This window comes from Protomyctophum bolini, assembly GCF_963924005.1.
Source record: "Protomyctophum bolini genome assembly, chromosome: 13".
NCBI lineage: Eukaryota > Metazoa > Chordata > Actinopteri > Myctophiformes > Myctophidae > Protomyctophum > Protomyctophum bolini.
Genome location: NC_137874.1, coordinates 13,245,338 through 13,268,267, shown reverse-complemented (window position 1 = coordinate 13,268,267; position 22,930 = coordinate 13,245,338). Strand labels below are relative to the sequence as shown.

The following is a 22,930-nucleotide window of genomic DNA, read 5'->3' as shown; positions in this document are numbered from 1 at the left end:
CCAAAGGAGCTAGACACCTGCTCATCCAGGAGTTTAAAGGAACGCCGCACATTCTGGGTAAAGAGGAAGTAGTTCTTACATCACATCCTGTGTGAGATAGACGGAGTACAGGTGTCACAAATAAGGAAGTTAATTCCCTCTCAGTTGACTAGAATCAGTAGATGGACAAAAATACATCAAATGAAAACAATTTATACGTGTCCCACACAATAACCAAGTAAAGATGACACCCATGGGTGAGAGGATAAAAGCTTTATCTCATACTCTGGGTAAATTGCTTACCTACACAGTAGACAACCAAAGCCAGTTCATTGACATCCTTGCAAAGTACTGCGAAACAAGAACCTTTCCATGACAACAACTGATAACGATACCAGTCTATCAGGGACCTATACTGCTGGGATGAGCTGCATGTAGATTGAACTCAAATGTATCCAAAATGATCATCATTGAAACCTGATTTTCCATCGTTAATAAACTGCCATGATGTTGATATGGAAAGGGGACTGTGTTCACGTTGTTTATTTCTTCCTGTATTAGCGGTGAAGGACCAGGAGACTCGCCACGTGTTCCTCAACGATGAAAACGATTTCCCAGAAAGCCGTGTGGTGATAGAGAAGGGTGTGGAATGGGAATACCACAATGACGACGACCGGGAGTCCATTCAGACCAGCGGACCATTAAAATATGGGGTTGTGGTCATGGTAATGCTAATAGATTAGAGGTTACTCATTCAAATGTTTTTTGGCTTAGGTCGTTTTTTCTTGACCACAAATGATAAGAATGTTATTTAGATAGCATGTTGTTTAGACAGATGCTAGGTTCGATGTTAACCATGTACAGTATCCTAGTTTTTATGAGGCACTACAATGTTCTCTTTGCACTCTACTTATAGTAGCCTATGTGACTTATTTGCCTTGTTTGTTGACAAAATGACAAGGCCAAGGGTTCATGCTTACTGTGATTTCACACATCGTTAGCCTCATAGCATAATTGCCTCATATTATTGTAAGATTTTCAGGAAAGAAGAGATGTAAAATCACTATATTCATCATCTAGTTGACTTAGGCAATTATGAGAAAGGAGAGTAAAGTTAAGGAGAAATGTCAATTTGTCCCCAAAAATATGTAGGCAATTATGCTAAGGCTTACAAAATGCAAGTCACTATAGATTAGAGTCTTCATGCCTGAATTGTAATGAATATCAGGTCAAATATAGCCTTGTGGTCATGGTAAGATACTATAATGGCACATAGCCAATACGTGATTGATGATTGATTAACCAGGTGCATATTATGGAGCTGTGTGAGGAGCAAAAATAATTTAGACCCATATGAGTAAGACAAATAGAAGTCTTTTAACCCATTAAAACGGGGAAAACATCTGTGACATATTACATTTTTACAATCATTTTAACCACTTTAACCATATTTTATATTTTGTCCAAATGTTTGGCCGTGTTCAAAATGTGTGCAAATCATTGAATTTATATCTTCTTTAAAGCAAACATTTTGAACTCCAATCTTTGCTTCTGGGGGTTCCTGGAACTAAATATCTTTGAGATCATGGGGGTCTGTGCGGCCAAATACCTATCATTTTGCGGGTCCTTGACATGAAATGATTTGAGCACACGTCACTGATATAGTAACATACTGTACTAACATGGGGTTTTCCAGATGTTCTTTTAGAATCGGCCTCGGGTCATAATGGGTGAACCCCTCTCTCCTCTGTTAGATCCGTCCTGAGGGTGACGCCAAGGTCACTCTGTCCTACAAGTACATCATTCACAAGGAGCTGTACTCGTCCATAGAGAGCAACCTGCTGCAGGAGGACATGACCTTCTACGAGTGGGCTCTGAAGAAATGGTCCATCTGCTCCAAACCCTGTGGAGGAGGTACAGTACAGTAGTACTATAGGAGCTCACACTCACCCCACTGCCATGCCGTGATATTTGTGTATTTTCCAGTTTTTCATGCACGCACACAAACAATCTTTAAGCAATATTACACGAGGGTGTGCACTACCGTCATTAATGGCACGCCTGCGTGGAACAGGAACAAGCCGAGTTCCTTAAGCAAACACGATAACCGTTGTTATAAATGATGTATGTATGTGGATGAAAAGGTGTAAGTGCCTCTTCTAGCAGAGTTGCACTGTATGCTGCTTCATATTTCCCAATCAAAACTGATGGATTGATTCATTAATGATTTTAGAAATTAAATTACCAAAACTATCTAAAACATAATTTGCCAAAAGTTTTCCTGCAGGATGGAGATAATGGCAATTTAATGATTGTTAGATTAGCTTGTTTACTTGCGAGTACCGAGGCCAGCGATGATTAAATGACAGCGTGAAGGTTAAGTGTTGTTTAATTGTAGTTCCATAATTAAAACAGTGCCTACTGGTCTGGTACCAGGGACTTTCTGCTCTTCATTACAAGATGGATTCAGAACGTCGGAAGATGCGCCGTTGATTGATTGAAAATTTAAAACCATTTAGAAGGGGGGCATTTGGAGAGCGGATTACTCAAATTGATATGGTGTATTTTTTTCATATCACTATACATTCCCATCTCTAAATGTGGCTGAATACAAAAGGGCACATGTCAACTCTGAGGGCAAAATGACAGGTGCACGTCACGTGCCTGAGAGGAACACAGAGAGTGAGCGAGAGACCACTAAAAGAATGACAGGAGAATAAGGAGACAGACTTGTCAGAAATCATATTAATTTTACAGGTACAGTAGATGATCGGCTTTGCTCCATCTTGTACAGTACACATTAAAATCCTTAATGTCCTCACGCGGTCCCTTACAGGTTCCATTTGTACACTTTTTGAAGTTAAATTTGCGTGTCTTCCCCCCCATCTCTCTCCCCATTTCCTGTCAGACTACATTCATCCTATCAATAAAGGCAGAAAAAGCCCCAAAAAAATATATATCTTTAAAAATGAACACTTGAGGATGTCACTGTGCATGTGTTTGTTCTGTCTTGTTACCAGGGAAACAGTACACACGTTTCGGCTGCAGGCGGAAAGCCGACGGGAAGATGGTCACTCGCACTCTCTGCATGAACATCAACAAGCCCAGAGCCATCAGCAGGAGCTGCAACACGCAGCCCTGCACGGAACCTGTGTACGCAATGCACCACACACACACACACACACACACACACACACACACACACACACACACACACACACACACACACACACACACACACACACACACCATCTTCCTATCTCTGTTTCTTCCCTTATCTCCTCCTCTCTTTCCCGTTCCCCATCAATCAGCTGGCAGACAGGTGAGTGGGGGGAGTGCAGCGCCTCTTGTGGACAGACGGGGTATCAGGCTCGTTGGGTGGGGTGCCAGCAGCCTCAGCCCAGCGGGGGGCAGCGCTCTGTCAACAGTAAGCTGTGTAACGACGACAGACCAGAGGGCAAGAGGCCATGCAACCGAATCCTCTGTCCTGCGATCTGGAGAGCTGGGCCCTGGTCCCAGGTAAGCATTCTGTAGTTATGTAGTAGTACTAGAATTTCGTGCGCGCTACGCGCGCACTCATCCCAGAGCGACTTTGCCACGCACTATGGGAAGAAATAAATGGCGGGAGTTGACTCCACATGTAGTAACGAATGGGTTATTGGAAATGTACCATTGTTTTGTCCTGAATATTTCCACAGCCTAAGTACTAAAGGATTGTGACTGTGGGACAGACATACAGTCTGACATACAATAGGCTACACGTGTGCACAGTGAATAAACAATGACCTATATGCCCAGAGTTCTTAAATTAACATAGTTGGATTTTAACAGAAAGACAATGCCATAAATCAGTCAAAGTAAGTGACAGACTCAACAGTAGCACACAGCATGCAAGGCAGCGATGCATGCATGCAAACATGTTTGTCCAGCTGAGATTTAGTGTCTCCATCTCTCTGTGGAAGAGGTTGCACATGACCTGTACGGCCACACTGAGGCGCTCCAACACAAACACAGACACAAAACAACACCACGCTGTTTGTCCAGTTGACCCAAATCAACACCAATACCTAGCCTGTTTGTCCAAAACACAGTATCTGCTGGCCACGTGTCTACTTCGCCACAACCTAATGTTAGTAACAAATGTAGGGGAGAGCCGCCAAGGTTGTAACGCTTCACGGTTGTAACATGGACGTTATATCTTGATTGGTCAACGCCACCATGACGCCATCGCGTCAGTATGTGTACAGCAACGTACTCTACGTGGCCAGGAGTTTGAAGTTTGAAGTGTTTACCTTCAAAATGCGTCTAATTTTACACCTGGAGTATATGTGTGGTACAATTTTTGTCTTTGGTGTTGGTGAATAAAAATCCACATGGATGTGTTCATGCTTATGTTCTTCATTAGTTTGCATCGTGTTTAGACGGAATTCACGTTCATTCTGGTCTGTAAGCAACTGCAAAGAAAACTTGCAAAAGCGGGTCATTTGTAACATGTGTTACAAATGGTCCGCTTCCATTCAATGCCATTATATGTAATATTTACATATTTGACATATTGGCCAATATTATATGTTCTGAAATGGTATTGTATCGTGTAGTGTATTCTGAAATTAGTTTAGGGTTGTATAACGTTGTACAACTCAATCAATCAAACGTTTGTTTAATCAATGTATTGCCCCATTGAAAAAAAAGAAATGGCCAAACTGGTACTGGTACACCCGATACTATTTAATATTTCCCTTATGTTTGATACATTTTCTTATCACATCCATGGTATAAAAACAATGCTAAGGAGTTGCTTCAATGAAATGTAATTGCTTTAAGCTGAGAACGATATGTTTAATGGTGTTTTTTAGCGTTGTTACATTTATCATGCATGCCGTTACAATTGATCCGATATGCGCAGCAAATGTAACACTGAAACAGCGTCCACGTTCGGTTGAATAACTCCCGACCTGTTTTATCAAAAAAATAACTTGAAGTGGTTTATGGTAGCTGACATGTGTAGGTCCGTTGCCTGAAAATATTACATGTGTAGCTAAACGGATCTCTGAGTAAAAGAATGAAACGTGCAAAATGTTACATCCTTGGCGGCTCTCCCCTATTAGTTTACTCACAGCACAGCACCGTCACTCCTGTCAGTTATTTCGTCCTAATAACTTGAAGTGGTTTATGGTAGCTGACATGTGTAGGTCCGTTGCCTGGAAATATTACATGTGTAGCTAAAGGGATCTCTGAGTAAAAAAATGGAACGTGCAAAATATGTTCTAAAATTGTATTGTATTGTGTAGTGTATTCTAAAATTAGTTTAGGGTTGTATAACGTTGTACAACTCAATCAATCAAACGTTTGTTTAATCAATGTATTGCCCCATTGAAAAAAAAGAAATGGCCAAACTGGTACACCCGATCCTATTTAATATTTCCCTTATGTTTGATACATTATCTTATCACATCCATGGTATGAAAACAATGCTAAGGAGTTGCTTCAATGAAATGTAATAGCTTTAAGGTGAAAACGATATGTTTAATGGTGTTTTTTAGCGTTGTTACATTTATCATGCATGCCGTTACAATTATTCCGATATGCGCAGCAAATGTAACACTGAAACAGCGTCCACGTTCGGTTTAATAACTCCCGAGCTGTTGTGTGTATTGCGTGGTGAAAAGGCCGTGTGTTTGTGTTGTAAACAACTCATGTTATGTCTGCGCACACTGTATGTTGCTATGGCTGCTGACGTTAGCATGTGTGCTATCAGGCAAAAGCTGAGATAGATATGCAACTACTACTGGGGAAAATGCCATACAAAACACAACACCTAATTTCGGAATGTTATTGTGACCTATTGAGCACAATCAGACCATCATGATTTGCTTGCTGGACCTATAATTAATTTATTAGCATTAAATGTCCACTCGCCCATCCAAAAGAAAAGCAAGATGGCTGCGACAGATTGTGAGCGCGACGGACTACGGAGGCCAGGAGGAGCAGAGCTGGTGACGTAAGAGGCAGGCAGTGTTGCCAGGTTTGCGAATTGTAAGCGAGTTGCAGTGTATGCAAGTAGCGTGGTTAAATTCCTTGTTTCTCGGCGTGTTGTGGCACCCGTTTATCTGCTGGCTCGATCGTGATTTTCATAAAAGTAATATTTGCCGAGCAAATAAGAAACTTGAACGGCTAAAAAATAGGCTATGTCAGTTCGGGGAGGGTGGCGAATTTATTTTGCATATAGAGATGTGTGGTAAAAGTGTGGTTCGGTCGGAGATAGAGCATGAAGAATGAGTATGGGTACACCTTTTCACTTGTATATAAGATGTATACAATCTAGTTGCTGAGGCCCGCACATCGTAGACACACGCACACGGGCGGTAATTAGCTGTAACATAAGAAACATGGGTGTGTGTGTGTGTGTGTGTGTGTGTCTGTGACTCTGTGTCTGTGTCTGTGTCTGTCTCTCAGTGCTCGGTAACCTGTGGGAATGGCACCCAGGAGCGTCAGGTTCAGTGTAACAGTCCAGACAACGCTGTGGGGCTCTGCAGAGAAACCAAACCCACCGTAAGCCGCCCCTGCCACTTCATGCCCTGCAACGGTACGAATAAAGTCATCCTGTGAATTCATTACTGCTACATTTACAATAATTTACATCTATACTATGATGGGCACCTTATATTATTTGCCAAACATACCCAATCTACAAGCTCACAAGCTTGTAGATTTTTTGGCGAAGAGAGAGAGAGAGAGAGAGAGAGAGAGAGAGAGAGAGAGAGAGAAATACTAGTATGACCTACTAGAATTTCGCCGGCCTTCGGCCGGCGAATCCTAGTTACATTGCAGCGCAATATGGGAAGAAGGAAATTCTCAGTAGTGTGCCCTGCACATATGTAGTAACGGATGGGTTATAAAGTATTAATAATAACAGAAAGTGTTTTTTATTTCTCATAAATACGCAAACATGGTGAAACAACTACAGTCACAGAGAGCAGTGCCAAGGTAGCTGCTGCCTGCTAACGATGCAAACAACAGCCTTGCCTGTCGTGTGTGTGTGTGTGTGTGTGTGTGTGTGTGTGTGTGGGGGGGGGGGATAGCACTAATTTTCGACATTTTACTGTGTCATAAATATTTACATCTGTAGCCTATATTGTGATTACATTTGACCGTACATTTGACTCTTGTGTTATATTCTTGTGAAATATTCAGTAAAGTATTGTGGTGAAATATTCACCCCAAGTTGATAAGATATGCAGAGAATATAATACCAAGAACCCCCAGTTTGAAATGCATTAGGCCACAGACCCCCATTTGATACCATTTGCTCTCTGGGAAAATCAGGGTCCATTTGGTTCCATTTGTATGCTCTTGGAGTATGATGACTGCTAACAGTATTATCATAAAATATGTCTCAGTTTGAAGATTAAAAAAAACATATTTCATATGTGTGAGCTTGTAAAGTAGAACGTTCAACCTAGAGACAGTGTTGCCAAGTCTGATCATTATAAGCTACTTTGGACTTGTTTATCTATTGGTAGTCCTTGACATGGAAATGTTTGAGTTCCACTGCTCTGAAACAACATTAGACAACAAAGTTTGACAGTCAACACTATAATTGATTATTTTAAGACTAATTTCCGGACCATTTCTGATTTACCTACTTTGAACTGGCCTATTAACATTTTTATAGACCTGGTTGCTTGTTTCACTCTCACATCCACGATATGTGGCAACCCTGGTTTGTTTTGGTTTGCGTGTGGATGTGTTTTTGTGTTGCTTTAGCATCTTTATCACAGTAGCTATCAGAGGTTGCAGCAGCTGCTGCTGTCATGAAAACGCAAGTTTCTGTCCCAGAAGCTCACGTTAGGTCTGCGCACACTGTATGTTGCTATGGCAACCTGTCATCAAATGCTGCTAACGTTGTGGTCAGCACTGTTAGCATGTGTGCTATCAGGCAAAAGCTGAGATAGATATAAAACTACTGGCCAAAATGTCATACAAAACACAACAACTAAAATCGGAATGTAATTGTGACCTACAGACCATCATGATTTGCTTGCTGGACCTATAATTAATTTATGTGCATTAAATTGCCACTCGCCCATATAAATAAAAAGCAATAGCCTGCATGTGTGTGTGTGTGTGTGTGTGTGTGTATGTGTGTGTGCGCGTGTGCGCAAGACAGACATGCGTGTGTGTGCAGGCTGAGAGCTGGTGACTGTGATTGACGTGTGAGCTGGATAAATCAGTGAGAGTTGGAAAAAGCGCCCGCAGAGCCAACTCGCAGGCAGTGCCTCAGGCCAGATGCCCGAGAATCGGTACAGGAATCTCTGGGTCACCAGTTTTGGTGTGACACACACGGCTTCCACATTTAGCTTCATACTGGGTGAAAGTGGCGTTCCAAAAATTATTTTTCCCCTCGGAATTCTTATTCACAATGAGATGGAGTTGAGGTGTTTGTGTTTGCTTGCTGGAGCTATAATTAATGTATTTGCATTAAATGTCCACTCGCGCATCGAAGTAAAAAGCAAGATGGCTGCCGATTGCGAGCTGAGAGACGGAGAAAATAGTGACGTGTGAGCCAGGGGCGGGCCTCTGACAACAGCATGAACACAGGGCAGTGTTGCCAGGTTTGCGAATTGTAAGCGAGTTGTAGTGTGTGTAAATAGCGTGGTTGTGGCCTTGTTTCTGCCCGTTTCTGCCCCTGTTGGGGCAACAGAACATGTCGACCAGTTTCTGTCAACCGCTTTTGGTCAGGTGACCAACTCCACAAATGTTAAATTAGATAGTAGTACAGAGCCCTGGGCCTCTCTTGTCAAAAAAGTATAGGGTTTAAGTGGTTAAACAATCACCACTGAGAAACACCATGCCCTGAAGAAGACACGGTGTGTTAAAACCGCTTGGTGTTTGATGGCTTTTTATTTGTTTTAATATGTGATACTGATAGCTCTGTCTAGATAATAAAGGCTTTTTATTTGTTTTAATATGTGATACTGATAGCTCTGTCTAGATAATAAAGGCTTTTTATTTGTTTTAATATGTGATAGCTCTGTCTAGAATCTAGACAGAGCTATCACATATTAAAACAAATAAAAAGCCTTTATTATCTAGACTCTAGATAATAAAGTATTTTTATTTGTTTTAATATATATGATAGCTATGTCTAGATAATAAAGGCATTTTATTTGTTTTAATATATGATAGCCCTGTCTAGATAATAAAGGCATTTTATTTGTTTTAATATATGATAGCCCTGTCTAGATAATAAAGTATTTTTTATTTGTTTTAATATATGATAGCTCTGTCTAGATAATAAAGGCTTTTTATTTGTTTTAATTATGATAGCCCTGTCTAGATAATAAAGGCTTTTTATTTGCTTTAATATGTGATAGCTCTGTCTAGATAATAAAGGCTTTTTATTTGCTTTAATATGTGATAGCTCTGTCTAGATAATAAAGGCTTTTTAATCTATCCTTGCTCTGTCTAGAGTGTGCTTGAAGGTCCTGATGGGACCCCTCTTCATGAGAAATACCACTAATCTGACTACTGTGGTGTTTGTCTCCCTCTGCAGGTGACCAGCGGAACTCCATCATCCAATGGCTCTCCAGATCCAATCCTCAGTTCCCAGCTCCCAAGATCTCCTCCAGTAAAGAACACCTCCCCTCCTCCGCCTCCTCCTCCTCTTCCTCTCCTCTCACCTCCATGCCTCCGTCCTGTGGCTGGATTCCAACTCTGTCTCTTTTGCTGGCTGTTTACTGTCTCTTTCACGTCTGAATCTGACAGACTTCTCCACAACAAACTCTTGTGTGTCTCTGTTTAACGTCACTGCTAATACTTTTCTGGTCACTTTGCATCCCTGCTAACCTCTTTCCATAAATTAACCTTTTAGGGTTTTCTGGGGTGTAGCCTAGGGCAATACAAAAAACCACTCTAAACTCATTACGATTCTACAAATGCCTTCCAAATCAGTAATTCTCTCACTTTCAAGAATTTAAAAAAATGACACAAATGCTTCCCCGCCTTTGATGGGTTAAAGGAGGTGTAGGTGGTGTATTTGTTTTGTCAAAAATAAGTGTTAAACAGCTCTACATTCTGATACTAATAATTGCTATACAGTGTTTGTTCAGTATAATATGGATCGCTCCAGCTCTTTTGTAAAATAGAAAATACCAGGTTCGGGAAACGAATTTAATCCAATCAGGAGAGTAAACTCCTGAGGATACAGGATAAAACAAGTGATATTGGAAGTGATTAAACTAAACTAAACTAAATTAGCACAACATGGAAATGGAACGCTATCCAAATGAAGCTGATACATGATTTTTGTTGGGTTCTTTTCTTCTGATTGGATACAATTGGTATCCTCACAGTGACAGTTAATTTTCTGTTTGCTAAAGCAGAGGTTCCCAAAGTGGGGTCCGGGGACCCCCAGGGGTCCTTGAGGGAGTTCCATGGGGTCCCCAGCTAAATGATTGTTTGGAACGACCAAATGGACCCTTATGGGTCTGTAACTCTGAAGGTGTACAAATGGAACCAAATGGACCTTAACGGATCCATTTGGTTCCATTTGTACACTCTCAGAGACAGAGTTAACTTAACATTGATTTTACAACATAAATTGGGGTCCCAGAGATAGAAATGCCATTAAATGGGGGTCCGTAACCTAACGCATGTCAAACTGGGAGTCCTTTCAATTAAAATGTTTGAGAGCCAAAAAAATCTTCTCTTAAGGGGGTCCCTGGCATATCTCTTCAAATGGGGGTCCGCAGGCTAATTAGTGTCAATTTGGGGGTCCTTGACATGAAAGCGTTTGGGAACCACTGTGCTAAAGAGATGGGGAGACCCCTGTTACTGTGACACACTATAACAATGAGTGTAGTTTACAAAAGGTTTCATGCCTTTAATGAACAGAAAATGCATTTTCAGGCTATTAATGATATCTGTTAGTACAGTATGTGTACAGTAAGTGAGGAACAACAGGTGAGGTTATGATCTGAACCATGTTTATAGATATAGAGACTGGTGAGTGGTGGTGTTGGGGTGAGAATGCTTAAATAACTATTCCAAACCAAGGTAGAGCATAGTGTAGTGATCACATAACCTCAGGAGTATAACACAAATAGCTTTTTCATGGCAGCCATATTGACATAGTATAGTAAACACAGGTGTTACCAATTATACAAATTAGGGTTACATTATACTAATTAAGGGGGGCTGCATAGACCACCAAAATAAACCAACAGAGGAGAAATAGACTACACACCGACCGTGTGTGTGTGTGTGTGTGTGTGTGTGTGTGTGTGTGTGTGTGTGTGTGTGTGTGTGTGTGTGTGTGTGTGTGTGTGTGTGTGTGCGTGCGTGCGTTACAAGATCTCCCTTTTTCCATTCTGGTTCATGCGGTTCAATTTATTTATAATTGCATTGCAATTATGGTTAACAAGAGGACTCAGCATGACGTCAGGGTCTTTACTCTGCTGTGAAGCAGGTCTACCTATCTATAAAATGCACCAAGTCTCTGTCTGTACGTCTGTCTGTACGTCTGTCTGTACGTCTGTCTGTACATCTGTCTGTACGTGTGTCTGTACGTGTGTCTGTACGTGTGTCTGTACGTCTGTCTGTACGTGTGTCTGTACGTCTGTCTGTACGTCTGTCTGTACGTCTGTCTGTACGTCTGTCTGTACGTGTGTAATCCACATAAGTTACGTAACTAGAGAACCGTTCGTCCCACCGACTTCTGCACCCCAGTGCCCGGTGTCGAGTCGGTCGGACCCACGGTTGTCCAGAACTTCCCCAATAACGCCTCTGCCCGGGCTCTGGTCCATATATGGAGCTGTTCTGACACCACACCACTCCATATTTGGGCACGCCTGACACAGAACTCCATAAGCTGGCCTGTTCTGACATCACAACACTCACACACATATTTGGACATGCTCCATATTTGGGACACATACAGAAATATCCATATATGGGCTTAAAGGGACACAGACAGATGGATAGAACGGGTAGTTTGCATTTCCGGTTGTCCAGAACCATGCACAAAAGCCTCATTTGGCATGCTTGACAAAGAACTCCATATATGGGCATAAAAGGGACACACATATAATAACTGTGTGGGGAATGCATTTCTGGTTGTCCAGAACCAGCACAAAAGCTTCTTCCCGGGCTCTGGACCTGATCACCCCTATATCTCCATATATGGATCTGGACTGTTCTGACATCACAACATGAGCGCCGCTCTAGTTGGGCAAATGTCCCATAAATCTGTTGAAGTCACTGGCCACATGAAGCCGATAGGAAGTGGCTCCTCGTCCGCCTTGTAAATACTGGTCATTGGACAAATAATTCGATTGAAGAAAAGAAAAACATATTTTGTGCCATGAACGTTTTACATCGCTTTTGCCTTTGAACAAGGTGTGTTTAAGACTCATAACGATGATTAAAGAGAATCTGTTTCTCAAGCCAGAACCTCCGCTTTGCCATTGTAAATGTGGGGTGTCTAAAGTAAACATGCTTGTTGTCGAAGTAAATACTATTATTTGTTTCATGGATCGATGGATATATAAAAGTAGATGTATTCACTCATTCTTTCTGGAAGGTTTCTGTATGGTCATTGTAATGCTAAATGAAAGAAAAAAGAACGAATGTGTAGTAAGTGCAGTTTTTTGAACGAAAGAAAGAAGTTTCAAAGAAAATTAGCTGGGGGGAAAAAAACAATGCTATACTCAGGTGCAGTGTCAGGTGTATAATGTGAATAGAGATGGCTAGAAGAGTCTAGCATGAAAGTTGTAGCTTTGCATGGTAAACCAAGCATCAAGATGTGATTTAAACAGTACAGCTGTTGGGCTTTTAAACTGGTGGAGACTTTAGTTCGTCCCCAACGCTTGGTATAGGAGGATTCTCATGCCGATACACGCAGCTCATCAAGCCTAAAACATCCCCTAAGCTATTATGATTACTAGGAGGAAGATCTTAAAAAAGATTGTGTGCAGCCAGAAAGTGTTAAAAGTACCGTATGTTTTTATGTAGCCACACCCACCAGTTCATTAATTATACCTGGTTGCTGAACTGAAGCCCCCCGCCGATAAAAAGGGGAGGGTCACTAAAGCAGTGTATTTCGATTGGGCCTTTTGACGTAAAGGCTTTCAGAAAGAAACCAAAAATACACAGGGAAGACATATTTTCATATTATAACCACACAAGGGGGTCTATTACAGTAATGTAATACACATGCAAAACAGAAAACGTATATGGCACTTACCCATCTTTAAACCAATCCAGTTACTTTGATTGGTGCAGGGATGAGCAATGGATCAGATTATTATTTATTTATTTCACTGTAAATATTACATATTCATTTTTAAATCCTCCTTAACCCTTACATTCAATTAATTATTTCATTGGACTACAATCTTGTTTTATTTGATGGCCTTCCTGCCCTGGTATTTGGCCACACTTACCTCCAGGCACACACCTTAAATCACATTCCTCTTCTGCACATACTTTATGAGGCGTATACAGTTGCTTAGTTACAATTTTATATATATATATTCTTTTATATTTTGGAAAACAATGCCAATTTAACATTGAGGTGCCTTCAACGTTTAGATGCCCACTCTTCCTGGATCCTTTCTCAAAGTACAACTCAGTCCAGCATTGGTGTTTCTGCAGCACCATTTAGGTCTGTAACCAGAGGTTGACTGAGGTCACTCACAGCTAAATCATTTAGCTGTGAGTGTGCAGAGAGACTGCCATCGCGCACATTTTTTCTAAATGAGTTAATAGCACAGGCAGTCTCTTCACATACTAGAGCATGTCTGAAATAAGTGTCAGAGCTGAAATCGACATGTAAATATGAAATAAATGCTTAAACATGTAGCTATGTTAGAGACCACAGAAGTGAACCTTTTGAAAGCCTCTTTTCTCAACTCGCTGTTTTCTGCAAGACATTACTCTATAAGCCATATCTCCAAAACTGGTGGGTCAAACTGAACACTGACACAAAAAATCAAAAAATGGCAGTCTCTCAGTCAAATTTGGTCACCTATGTTTGTACCTTCAGAATAATTACACTCGTATTGCACCAACACCAACGCTTAATGTATACTCCGGCATTCATATGACCTGTCTGTCGCACGCGGCCACTAAGAACTGCAGTGTCACATGATAGCACTAGCAGTAATAACTAGTAACTCTGGAGAAAATGAGCTTCCTGTTTGCTTTTGAACGAATGGTACTAGCAATGCTGCTTCCACCTTTGTCTTTTTGTCCTTTTCTCCGCTGTTGTCTGCTGGTCTGCATGGATGTCAGGTTTGCCTAACTTTAAATTTGCATAGACTATTATTTTTTTGTTTCCAAGATCATACAATATAGTAGATGAAAATGTGTTTATGCTGTCCTATATGTAAGACTATTTGCTATTTTTCCACAAAGTCTGTGCAGTTAAAAGGTATGCTGACATTTTTTAATCTCTAAACTTATTCACCAGATATTTGACTCATCTCTTTTGAATACTTTTTTTAATAAATAAAGCCAAAATGATGTTGTTTTTTCCATCCATGAATTGAATTCCATCCATGTTTTGATTGACAGCTGCCCTCCGTGTGTCACTTGTAGGGGGGCAGCGTTGCCGCGGTGACCAGTCAGTGTTCTGCCGTATGGAAGTGCTGAGTCGCTACTGCTCCATCGCCGGCTACAAACAGATGTGCTGCAAGTCCTGCAGCGTGGGAAACTTCACCGCTGGACCCAGCGTCACCATGGCAACGGAGCCATGGAGCAGGTACAACCCCATAGACACAAAGTGGGATCCATCCAGGCACTCTTATGGCCTATTCATAGTCTGGATTTTCGGTGGTGAGGTGACCACAGAGTAAAAACAGAGAGAAGGGCTGGAGCGGTGGCGGTGGTTTGCTCTTCACCGCGGCTCGTGACGTCATGTTGTAGTTCGGTGGTCACCTATAACCACCGAAAATCCAGACTATGTACAGTATGAGCCTTCAGGGTCCCATGGAGGGGGTTTTAAAATGACCCTTACAAGTGTGTAACCCTGACGGTACACCAATGGGACTATTTGTATTGTCAGAGTTAAGGGTCGATTCATACTCCACTTTTAAAGCTGAATTTAAAGGAGAGTGTGGATCAACCCTAACAGGGGTCTTGAAGTGTCAAAGTTTGAGAAACACTGCAACAGAGGTAAAATACTCAGTGTTAACCACATAGGCCTATAAGCCTATACTTTCGCTATTAAAATAGCCAATCTATAATGATTTGCTATAAACATTTGCCTGTTATAGACATGTCCAAAATATGAACACTAAGGATGTGACTGTATTCTTAAACTATCCTTTACCATGGAGTGTGTCATCACGGCACCCTGCCCAGTGTCCACAACGCACTGTTCATGTACGAGTCAGTGTGTAGTTGTTGTTGTTTACTTTACAGTACCTCCACCAATAGTCATCGAGCCATTTTATCAGTCAAGCAATATTACACTAGAGGGCGTTCTTTACTGTTATTGTTGTCACAACAGCGATAGGAATGAATCAGTTCTGTTAGCATCACTGAAATTATAATGAACACGCATAAAATTGTGATTTATTCAAGTTTACTGTTTTTATTATAGCAAACAAAAGGGTAGCAGCGCACACAAAGAGTAGGGAGGTGCTGACCATTGGAGACAAAGATGTCGCACAGCTCGTAGTCACGATGTCAAAAATACTTTTTCGGTTCGACAAACAAGTTGCCTTCTTCAGGGTATTTACCGTTTTTATTATAACATTATTGAACTAAATCTAAACCATCCATTTCATGAAAAAAAGGTTTTTGTTAAGTACTAGTTCCTTAACGCTAGACAGCTTAGACATGGATGATGGGCAGGCGTTGATGCACATTCAAATCCAGATGAAAAGAAGTTGTAGTTCAAATGCATAACTCTGACACGTGGTCTCCTCCACCTAGACCATGGACCCCCACCACAGAAGAACCAAGCAGCATGTGGACCTCTAGGAACACGTCGCCACCCTCCAGCACACCCAGCTACACCGCAACCCCACTGCCCACCGGCCGCGGGAGCACTACCGACTTTGTCTATGTAGAGTATGAAGATTATGATGAATACTCGGTCAGAGAGGGAACCATGACCCCTTGGACCACTTCCGATGTCCCCACTAGTACTGCCACTCCTACCATTACGGCTACTACGACCTCTACTAGTACTACTGCTACTAGTACTACCACTGCCACTCCTACCACTGTGGCTAGCACGACTTCTACTAGTACTACTACTGCCCCTACTACCACTACGGCTCCTACATCTACTGCTGCCAGTACGACGACAAAGACTTCTACCACCACTAGGAGATCCACTACGAGGCGGCCGAGGAGAACGGCTTCGCCCCACCTGTTCAAGAAGAGATTTACATCGACCACAAGGCCCCCTGCTGCCGTAACCATGGTAGCCACAAGCACCACCCCGTCAACCGCCTGGACCAATGCCGTCGGGTGGTTCCACACTACCCGGCCGTTGCTTTGGCGCCTCGTCGATGACCCCGTCAGACAGGGACTGACCACTGCTACGACGATCGTGTACAAAAACAAGCTGAGAAGGCGCAAAACAAAGATTAAAGAGGCGAAGCCTACGGCCGCCGCCCCGTGGCCTGCCACGCCCACTCCCTTCCCCCGGGAGAGGGAGGAGAAGAAAGAGAACAATTCGGTGGACGAGGTCCCGTATCGCATCGTGGGACTGGACGGCGAGATCTCCAGGAACCTCCAGAACCACTTTGTGGCCCGCATGCCTCCGTTCCGAGAGCGGACTCACAACAAGCGCATCCAGGAGCTTCTGAACGAGAAGCGCAGAAAGGATCTGCTCCAGAGAACTAGTAGATCGAAAGACCCGCCGGTGAGACCTCGCAAAGCTGCGAGGACATGACGCGAGGACATCGAGACCCACAAAGGACATAAATATTATGTCAAGTGAATAACTTAGACCAGGGGTCTTCAACAGTGGGTCCGCGACCATACGTCTTTGTGTGATAGGATTCTTTTTCATATTAACCACTTCAACCGTAGCATGCCTATTCTGAGGGGAACATTAGCCGAAAATAGCAGATCTACAACACCTTGAGGCTGCGATGTGTTGTGATCTTGTAGATCTGCTATTTTCAGCAAAGATGTGTGTTGTTGTTGTTGTTTTTGGAGGGGGGGTGGGGGTTAAGTGGTTAACTGTATGAAAATAGTTACACATTAACATGAATCCAACACTGTGTTGTCAAACAAGTATGAAATCATGCTGCATCTTACTCTCAGCAGAAACACGTTGAAGACCCCTGATCTTAGACACATCAAACGCACTTGGTCACATACACACTCGGTTGCTCGCACCTTCGAATGCACACATGCAGCTTGTTGCTACGGCTCGCCCACTTGTCCCCAAATGCACTCTGAATGGCTCATAGTTCTCTGAGAAAGGGACGGACTGCAGAGTCAGTGAACGCAGAGACATGAAAAACATTTCCTTTCTATTCCCAGGATCTAGAGATGACAGATTTCCCACAATGTAGAGCTAGATTTCATTGAATCTAGAGTCAGCATGTCCCCCTTAAGCTGACAGTCAAGAACCTGCCAGACAATCATGACATTTTGGATAATAATTCATGGATTCATGGTTTTTTTAATTCTTGATTTAATTATGGTTTTCTACTTTTTTTCCCCTTTAGATTTTTGTCTTTTTGTATAGACTAAATCAAAAATAATTGTCATTTGTTGTCAAAGCCGAGAAGTGCCTATGGCCCTGGAAGTCAGTGGTTGAAAAGATTGTTTTTTAATGTAATTATTATGTTTGAGTTAGACAGCAAAACCTTGTTCAGAACCACAGGAGGTTTGTCAAGAGGATTATCAGAATGTGTGATTGTTTTGTTCAGGTTACGTTATGGTATTATAACCATAACTAAATTCTACTGAGATGTGAACAGCGTCAGTCTCTAATTTTGTGTGAATAAAATAAAATAAAAATAGCACAGTTAAAGTGAAATGAATGAATGACATCTACGTCAAGTCCCCAACGTCTTCTTTTTTTGTAAGACATTTTGCATTCTAAGTGAATTTAATGCCACTTTAAATTAGCCTGATAATGTTCGGGCTAGTAACATTTGCACCCTTCATCTATCCAGTACTATCACACACATCAAAATGTAACCACATTGACCCGCAAGGGATAAATGTACAGAGGATTTTCACTGTTTACCAATAATGTAATTCTTTAAAAGCTGCTGCAGAGGAATTTCTAGTAGTTATACTGCTTAGAAGAATACAAGAACGCCTTGCACCAAAACATGCTCATCCCCGGGGCAAATCCGGTGACCTCGGAGAGACCTCTGAGAACTCTAGTGTGGCAGCGGGGGCAGTGTCTTGACTCTTGAGTGTACAGGGTTTTATGAGGGCCCAGTTAGGGCCAGGCCTTAATGTTCGGGCCTGTTGAGAACCCTAGTTTTCGCCGGCTGCCGGGCGTGGCTGCACTAATAACTTTGCGGCAGTCCCGTCTAGAGTTGAAATGGACAGGTATCAGTCAAAAGGGAGACATCAAAGAGGAAGGATGGATGGGGAAGGATCAGCATATGGAATGTCAGAACAACAGGTCAGCTCCATATATGGAGATCTAAGGGTTTGAGGTCAGATGTAGAGTTGCTGGCCAATATTGATGACATCAGGGATCTCCATGGGCATTCCCATATATGCGCAGGGATCTCCATCCCTGATGATGTCACGTGATGTCACCAGGCATGACCATATAAAGTATGGTCATGCCTGGGGTGCCGGACCAATTAACCAACCAACCAACTGGCGGGAAATGCACGTTTTCATAGTAAATGCGATCTGTCAGAATATATTCAGTGGAACTCTCTAATCATTGTGTAATACCTGACTGGATCCGAGGAGACCTGTACCACTGTGTGACTGTGTGTGCACTGGTGAAAGAAACGCAATGGTGCTGTTTAACTTGTGCAATGTTTTAGGCTGGTTTAGGATGAGATTACTGCAGCCGTGCAGCATAACATTTTTATAAAATGTTGCGCTACACAATGCATGGGTATAGCGTACTAGGCTACTATACTGCCATTTGAAAGAAATCTCGGAATGGGTTGGAATCGGACAAAATTGTCATGGGTCCATGCACCCAGGTTTGGTCTTCTTATTTGAGAATGTTTTCGGAATTGGTCCGAATCTGATCAAATTTCACAGATCCATTTTGGGTTCGGGACCTTAACCCGTGAAGAGCTCTATCCACGGTACAAATGGGGGCGAGTGTGTTTTGGGCCAAGTGTTCTGGTTACCTTTCAAATCAGTGTTTAAAATCAATGTCCCATTTTGTGTGATTGTTTTTTTTTTTACACACATTTTACACAACTAGACAGATCCCTTTACTACAACCACTACATGAAACAGAAACACCCAGCAGAAATCACAACCAATGATTACTATAAGATCAACATGTTTTGTTTTATTTTAAATATAATTTCATTAACTCACACAGCACAAAGCAACTGCTGCTTCTGTACAGAACACTGCCATCACACAATACTGTATTTATTTACTTTGCTTTTACAAAGACAAAACTGGTGTACATGCCAGAGTCCTTATGTTTGTTACATTTCATGCATGAGGCTTCTTCTAGCTAACTCGCCCTTCCTGCATTATCACAGTCACCACATATTACACAAAATGTTTTTTATTTTATTTTTTATATTTTTTTCTCTGAATGTCTATGTTTTGTTTTGAAAAAAGTCTGGAGAGTTTTGATAATTTAATAAATCTGCATTTGAATAAAAGTGATTGTGTTTTCTGTATGGTAATAGCAGCACTGAATTTACAGTAAAGTCCTGATGTCACTCGTTCATCCCCTGGTTTGCAGAAGTTTTTCTCTGTGGAGACTGGAGAATAACATTGAGTCATCTTAAAATCGTCTTAAGCATTGTAGACAATATTGTCGGGGAGGTAAACTGTACAAGGCTTTTCGCCTGTATGAATCGTCATGTGTTTTTCAGGGTTTGCTTTTGGACAACTAAGGTTCATGTTTCAGGTTGTTATTAGAGAAAGTAAAAGATTAGTGTTATTATTATATTTTTTTGTTTTTCATTTTCTGCTTTCGTTTTAGCGATTTTATCTATTTTTGACAGGGGGGGGCATTCGAACATGGGACTATTTTTATATTGATTTTTATTTATTTATTATTTAGAAATGACATCTGGCCACAGAAGAAAAGATCACAGGTTCTACTGAAAGGGGGAGTTGACAAACTGACATATTGAGCCTACCACACAGTATGGCATCCCCCCCAGTACTTGTAGACCAGGCCCATTGCAAGATGCTTTCTCAACTCTCGTTCAAACCCTAAGCCATTCCAACCTATCAAAATGGGCAGGGGTGAGGTGGGTAAGCCTGCATTAACTCTTGTTAATGCAGGCTTACTGCTTCACCTCGTATTATAATTTTGTTTGTAAATCTGCCATTCATAGTAATGATGAAGCCAGGCCCAGTAACGCAATAAATAATACCTAATTGACATGCACATGCAAGCACACGGCTGACACCATAACCTTTCACAGATATGGATGCATGTGTCTTACACATAAATATGAAGAGGACGGACTCTGTCTCTAAGCAACCTCACCTCTAATGTGATCATCCAGCAGAGCATACACAGCAGCCAGGTGTTTGCATACTGAATCATGTTGTTTCCACCACCTACCAAACACCCTGATGATTCTGAATCCATTCCAAGCATTAGTTTTGCACAAAATACACTCCTTGGGCTAAAAACAGCCATAGACGTCATGACAAATGTTATGAGGTCAGCACATTTTGGGCACATTTCGGCAGAATCATGAAAACCCCCTAGTTTGACATGTCATTATGCTACTTAAAGCGAAAAGGAAAGTTTGACATTTTTGCCTGCCTTAGGATAATTGTAGTGTCACAAGAAACCCCTATAAAAAAATTGCCCAATACGGACAGCCAGTCAGCAAGTGGATTCATGAATGTATGTAGGCTATATAGACAATATTTTTAGCCTACCAAATTTCCAACTTTAAACAAAAGAAGCCTATATCGGCTGTCGGACTAGTAGTGGGGTTTGATTTGGGCTCTGCTGTAGGTGGAGGGTTTATTGAATGGCAGGTGTTTGTGATTGTGACTAACGAGGTTCATCTCTATTTAGAGGGGGAGTGTTGGGCACGGCCCTTGCTTGGCCACACAGACTGAAGACACACAGAGAGCAGAGTGCAAGACTGACAACTGAACTAAAATCCGTGTGGCAGGCAATGTTCCCAGCACAGTGGGGCTGACTTTATTTTGCACTAAGAGTATTTATGTTCTGTTTAATCAAGTGTCTGTGTGGAGCCAATAAATGAGTGAACCTGCATCAAGCTGTCTTCCATGTGACTGAGACACAGTAGCAACCCCGATCTACACTGTACAATCCTCCGGTTCTCCATGCATCTTGATCAGCTCGTCAGAACTTTTTGCTCCTGCAACTTTCTTAAGTACGCACACCTATGTTAATGTGGTATGGCCTTGTGACGGATGCCCGTGTGTTGGTTTCCACATTAACAAATTCCTGGCTGGCGCCCTCTTGATGTCTTTGGCAGTATCCTGCTAGTCTCATTCTCCTGGCTGCTGCTGTATTTTCTCACGCTCACCCTTGGTATTCCCTCAGACAGATTCTTGTTGGTAACCTGGTCACTCTTGCAGATGTTGTTATGGGTAGGCCTATATGCACACAACATTCTGGTGTAGCACCAGTCATATCCTCATTGTTAATTTCAATAAGCGTGTACTATGTAACCCTGATTTGACATGCTTTAGTTTAGGCTTTAACATGTGTATCTCTGGGTCGACCCCGATCTACAATAACATTGTAGAATCCTCTGTCAGTAGAATGAGTGTGTACATTACAAATGAGACCAAATGGACCGATCGTAGTGAAGATCAATATTCTGTGACTACTTAAAAGGTAAGCAAATTTGAAGAAAGTGGCTAAACTCGATCTGTCGAGGTGCCAACTTGCGCGTTGCACACAAGTAAGCCATACATGGCCTACTTGCGCGCAAGTACTGCCGACCTCTACAAACTTACGATCAGCCCCTCTATAAAATATATATCTACATTGAAACGTACCTTAGTTACGTCAACGTCAACCCAATAAGGGAACACCATTCTTACCGACATACATACTGTACAAGTATACCAAACATTGAAACATATCTTAATAATTACATCACCATCAACAGCCAATTATATCATGCATACCACTTTTGATCCAGCCGACCACAGTACTTGCGCAAGTAATAAATCTGGCAGTCAATAGGAACAGATGGGTTCTGTTACTGTAGTAGCCTAATATTGAGATAATATCACAATATGCCTACTCCCTGTACCTGCCAGGTTATGATAATGTGTGCCAGCTGAGCCTGTGTGATCAGCTGCTGGAGTCGTCATAAACGAGGCTGGGACTCCTCCTCCTGGGGGCGAGGAACACGCAATTCCAGACTTGATTTGGCATAAGTCACATACAGCCACTTAAACCCTACACTGTATACCATACTTCAGTAGGCCTACCCTATACTTGGTCAGCTTCTTTTTGTCTCCACCAGGCCGAAGGCATGGGGAGAGAGTATGTTTTGCACGTCTGTTAACCCGGTCGATGCCAAATTTTGAACACGCACTCCCTGGATGCCAACGACGAACTTCTGCCCCAAATTTCTAACATTGGCTTTCAAAATTTACAGGATTGGCCCGTTTTGAACAAAAAGCCTAAAATCTTAAACGCAGCGTGCGATTTACGTGAAATCTTTCACAGACTTTCCTACTAGGCTGAGGAATATATCCCACCCTTTTCACATTGGCCTGTTATAGCGCCACCAACAGGTGGATTTTTGCAAAACACATTTTTGGAACACAATGCCTCAAATCA

At 42.0% G+C, this 22,930-nt stretch overlaps 1 protein-coding gene across 3 annotated transcripts in view; it reads left to right on the top strand.

Moving 5' to 3' along the window:
- Window positions 1-19,805, top strand: part of LOC308327231 (A disintegrin and metalloproteinase with thrombospondin motifs 2-like) — a 59,788-nt gene extending 39,983 nt beyond the window's left edge. For 2 of the 3 annotated variants that reach the window (XM_080780490.1, XM_080780491.1), the window contains 9 exons: window positions 1-57; window positions 541-704; window positions 1,734-1,893; window positions 3,000-3,132; window positions 3,291-3,498; window positions 6,436-6,565; window positions 9,536-9,610; window positions 14,581-14,743; window positions 15,922-19,805. The exon at window positions 1-57 is cut by the window's left edge and continues 24 nt beyond it. In XM_080780490.1, coding sequence (XP_080636616.1) covers window positions 1-57; window positions 541-704; window positions 1,734-1,893; window positions 3,000-3,132; window positions 3,291-3,498; window positions 6,436-6,565; window positions 9,536-9,610; window positions 14,581-14,743; window positions 15,922-16,891 — 2,060 coding nt within the window. In that variant the 3' untranslated portion in view covers window positions 16,892-19,805. The remainder of the gene's footprint in view (window positions 58-540; window positions 705-1,733; window positions 1,894-2,999; window positions 3,133-3,290; window positions 3,499-6,435; window positions 6,566-9,535; window positions 9,611-14,580; window positions 14,744-15,921) is intronic. The other variant, XR_013965173.1, reaches the window with a different exon arrangement.
- The last annotated feature ends 3,125 nt before the right edge of the window (window positions 19,806-22,930 follow it).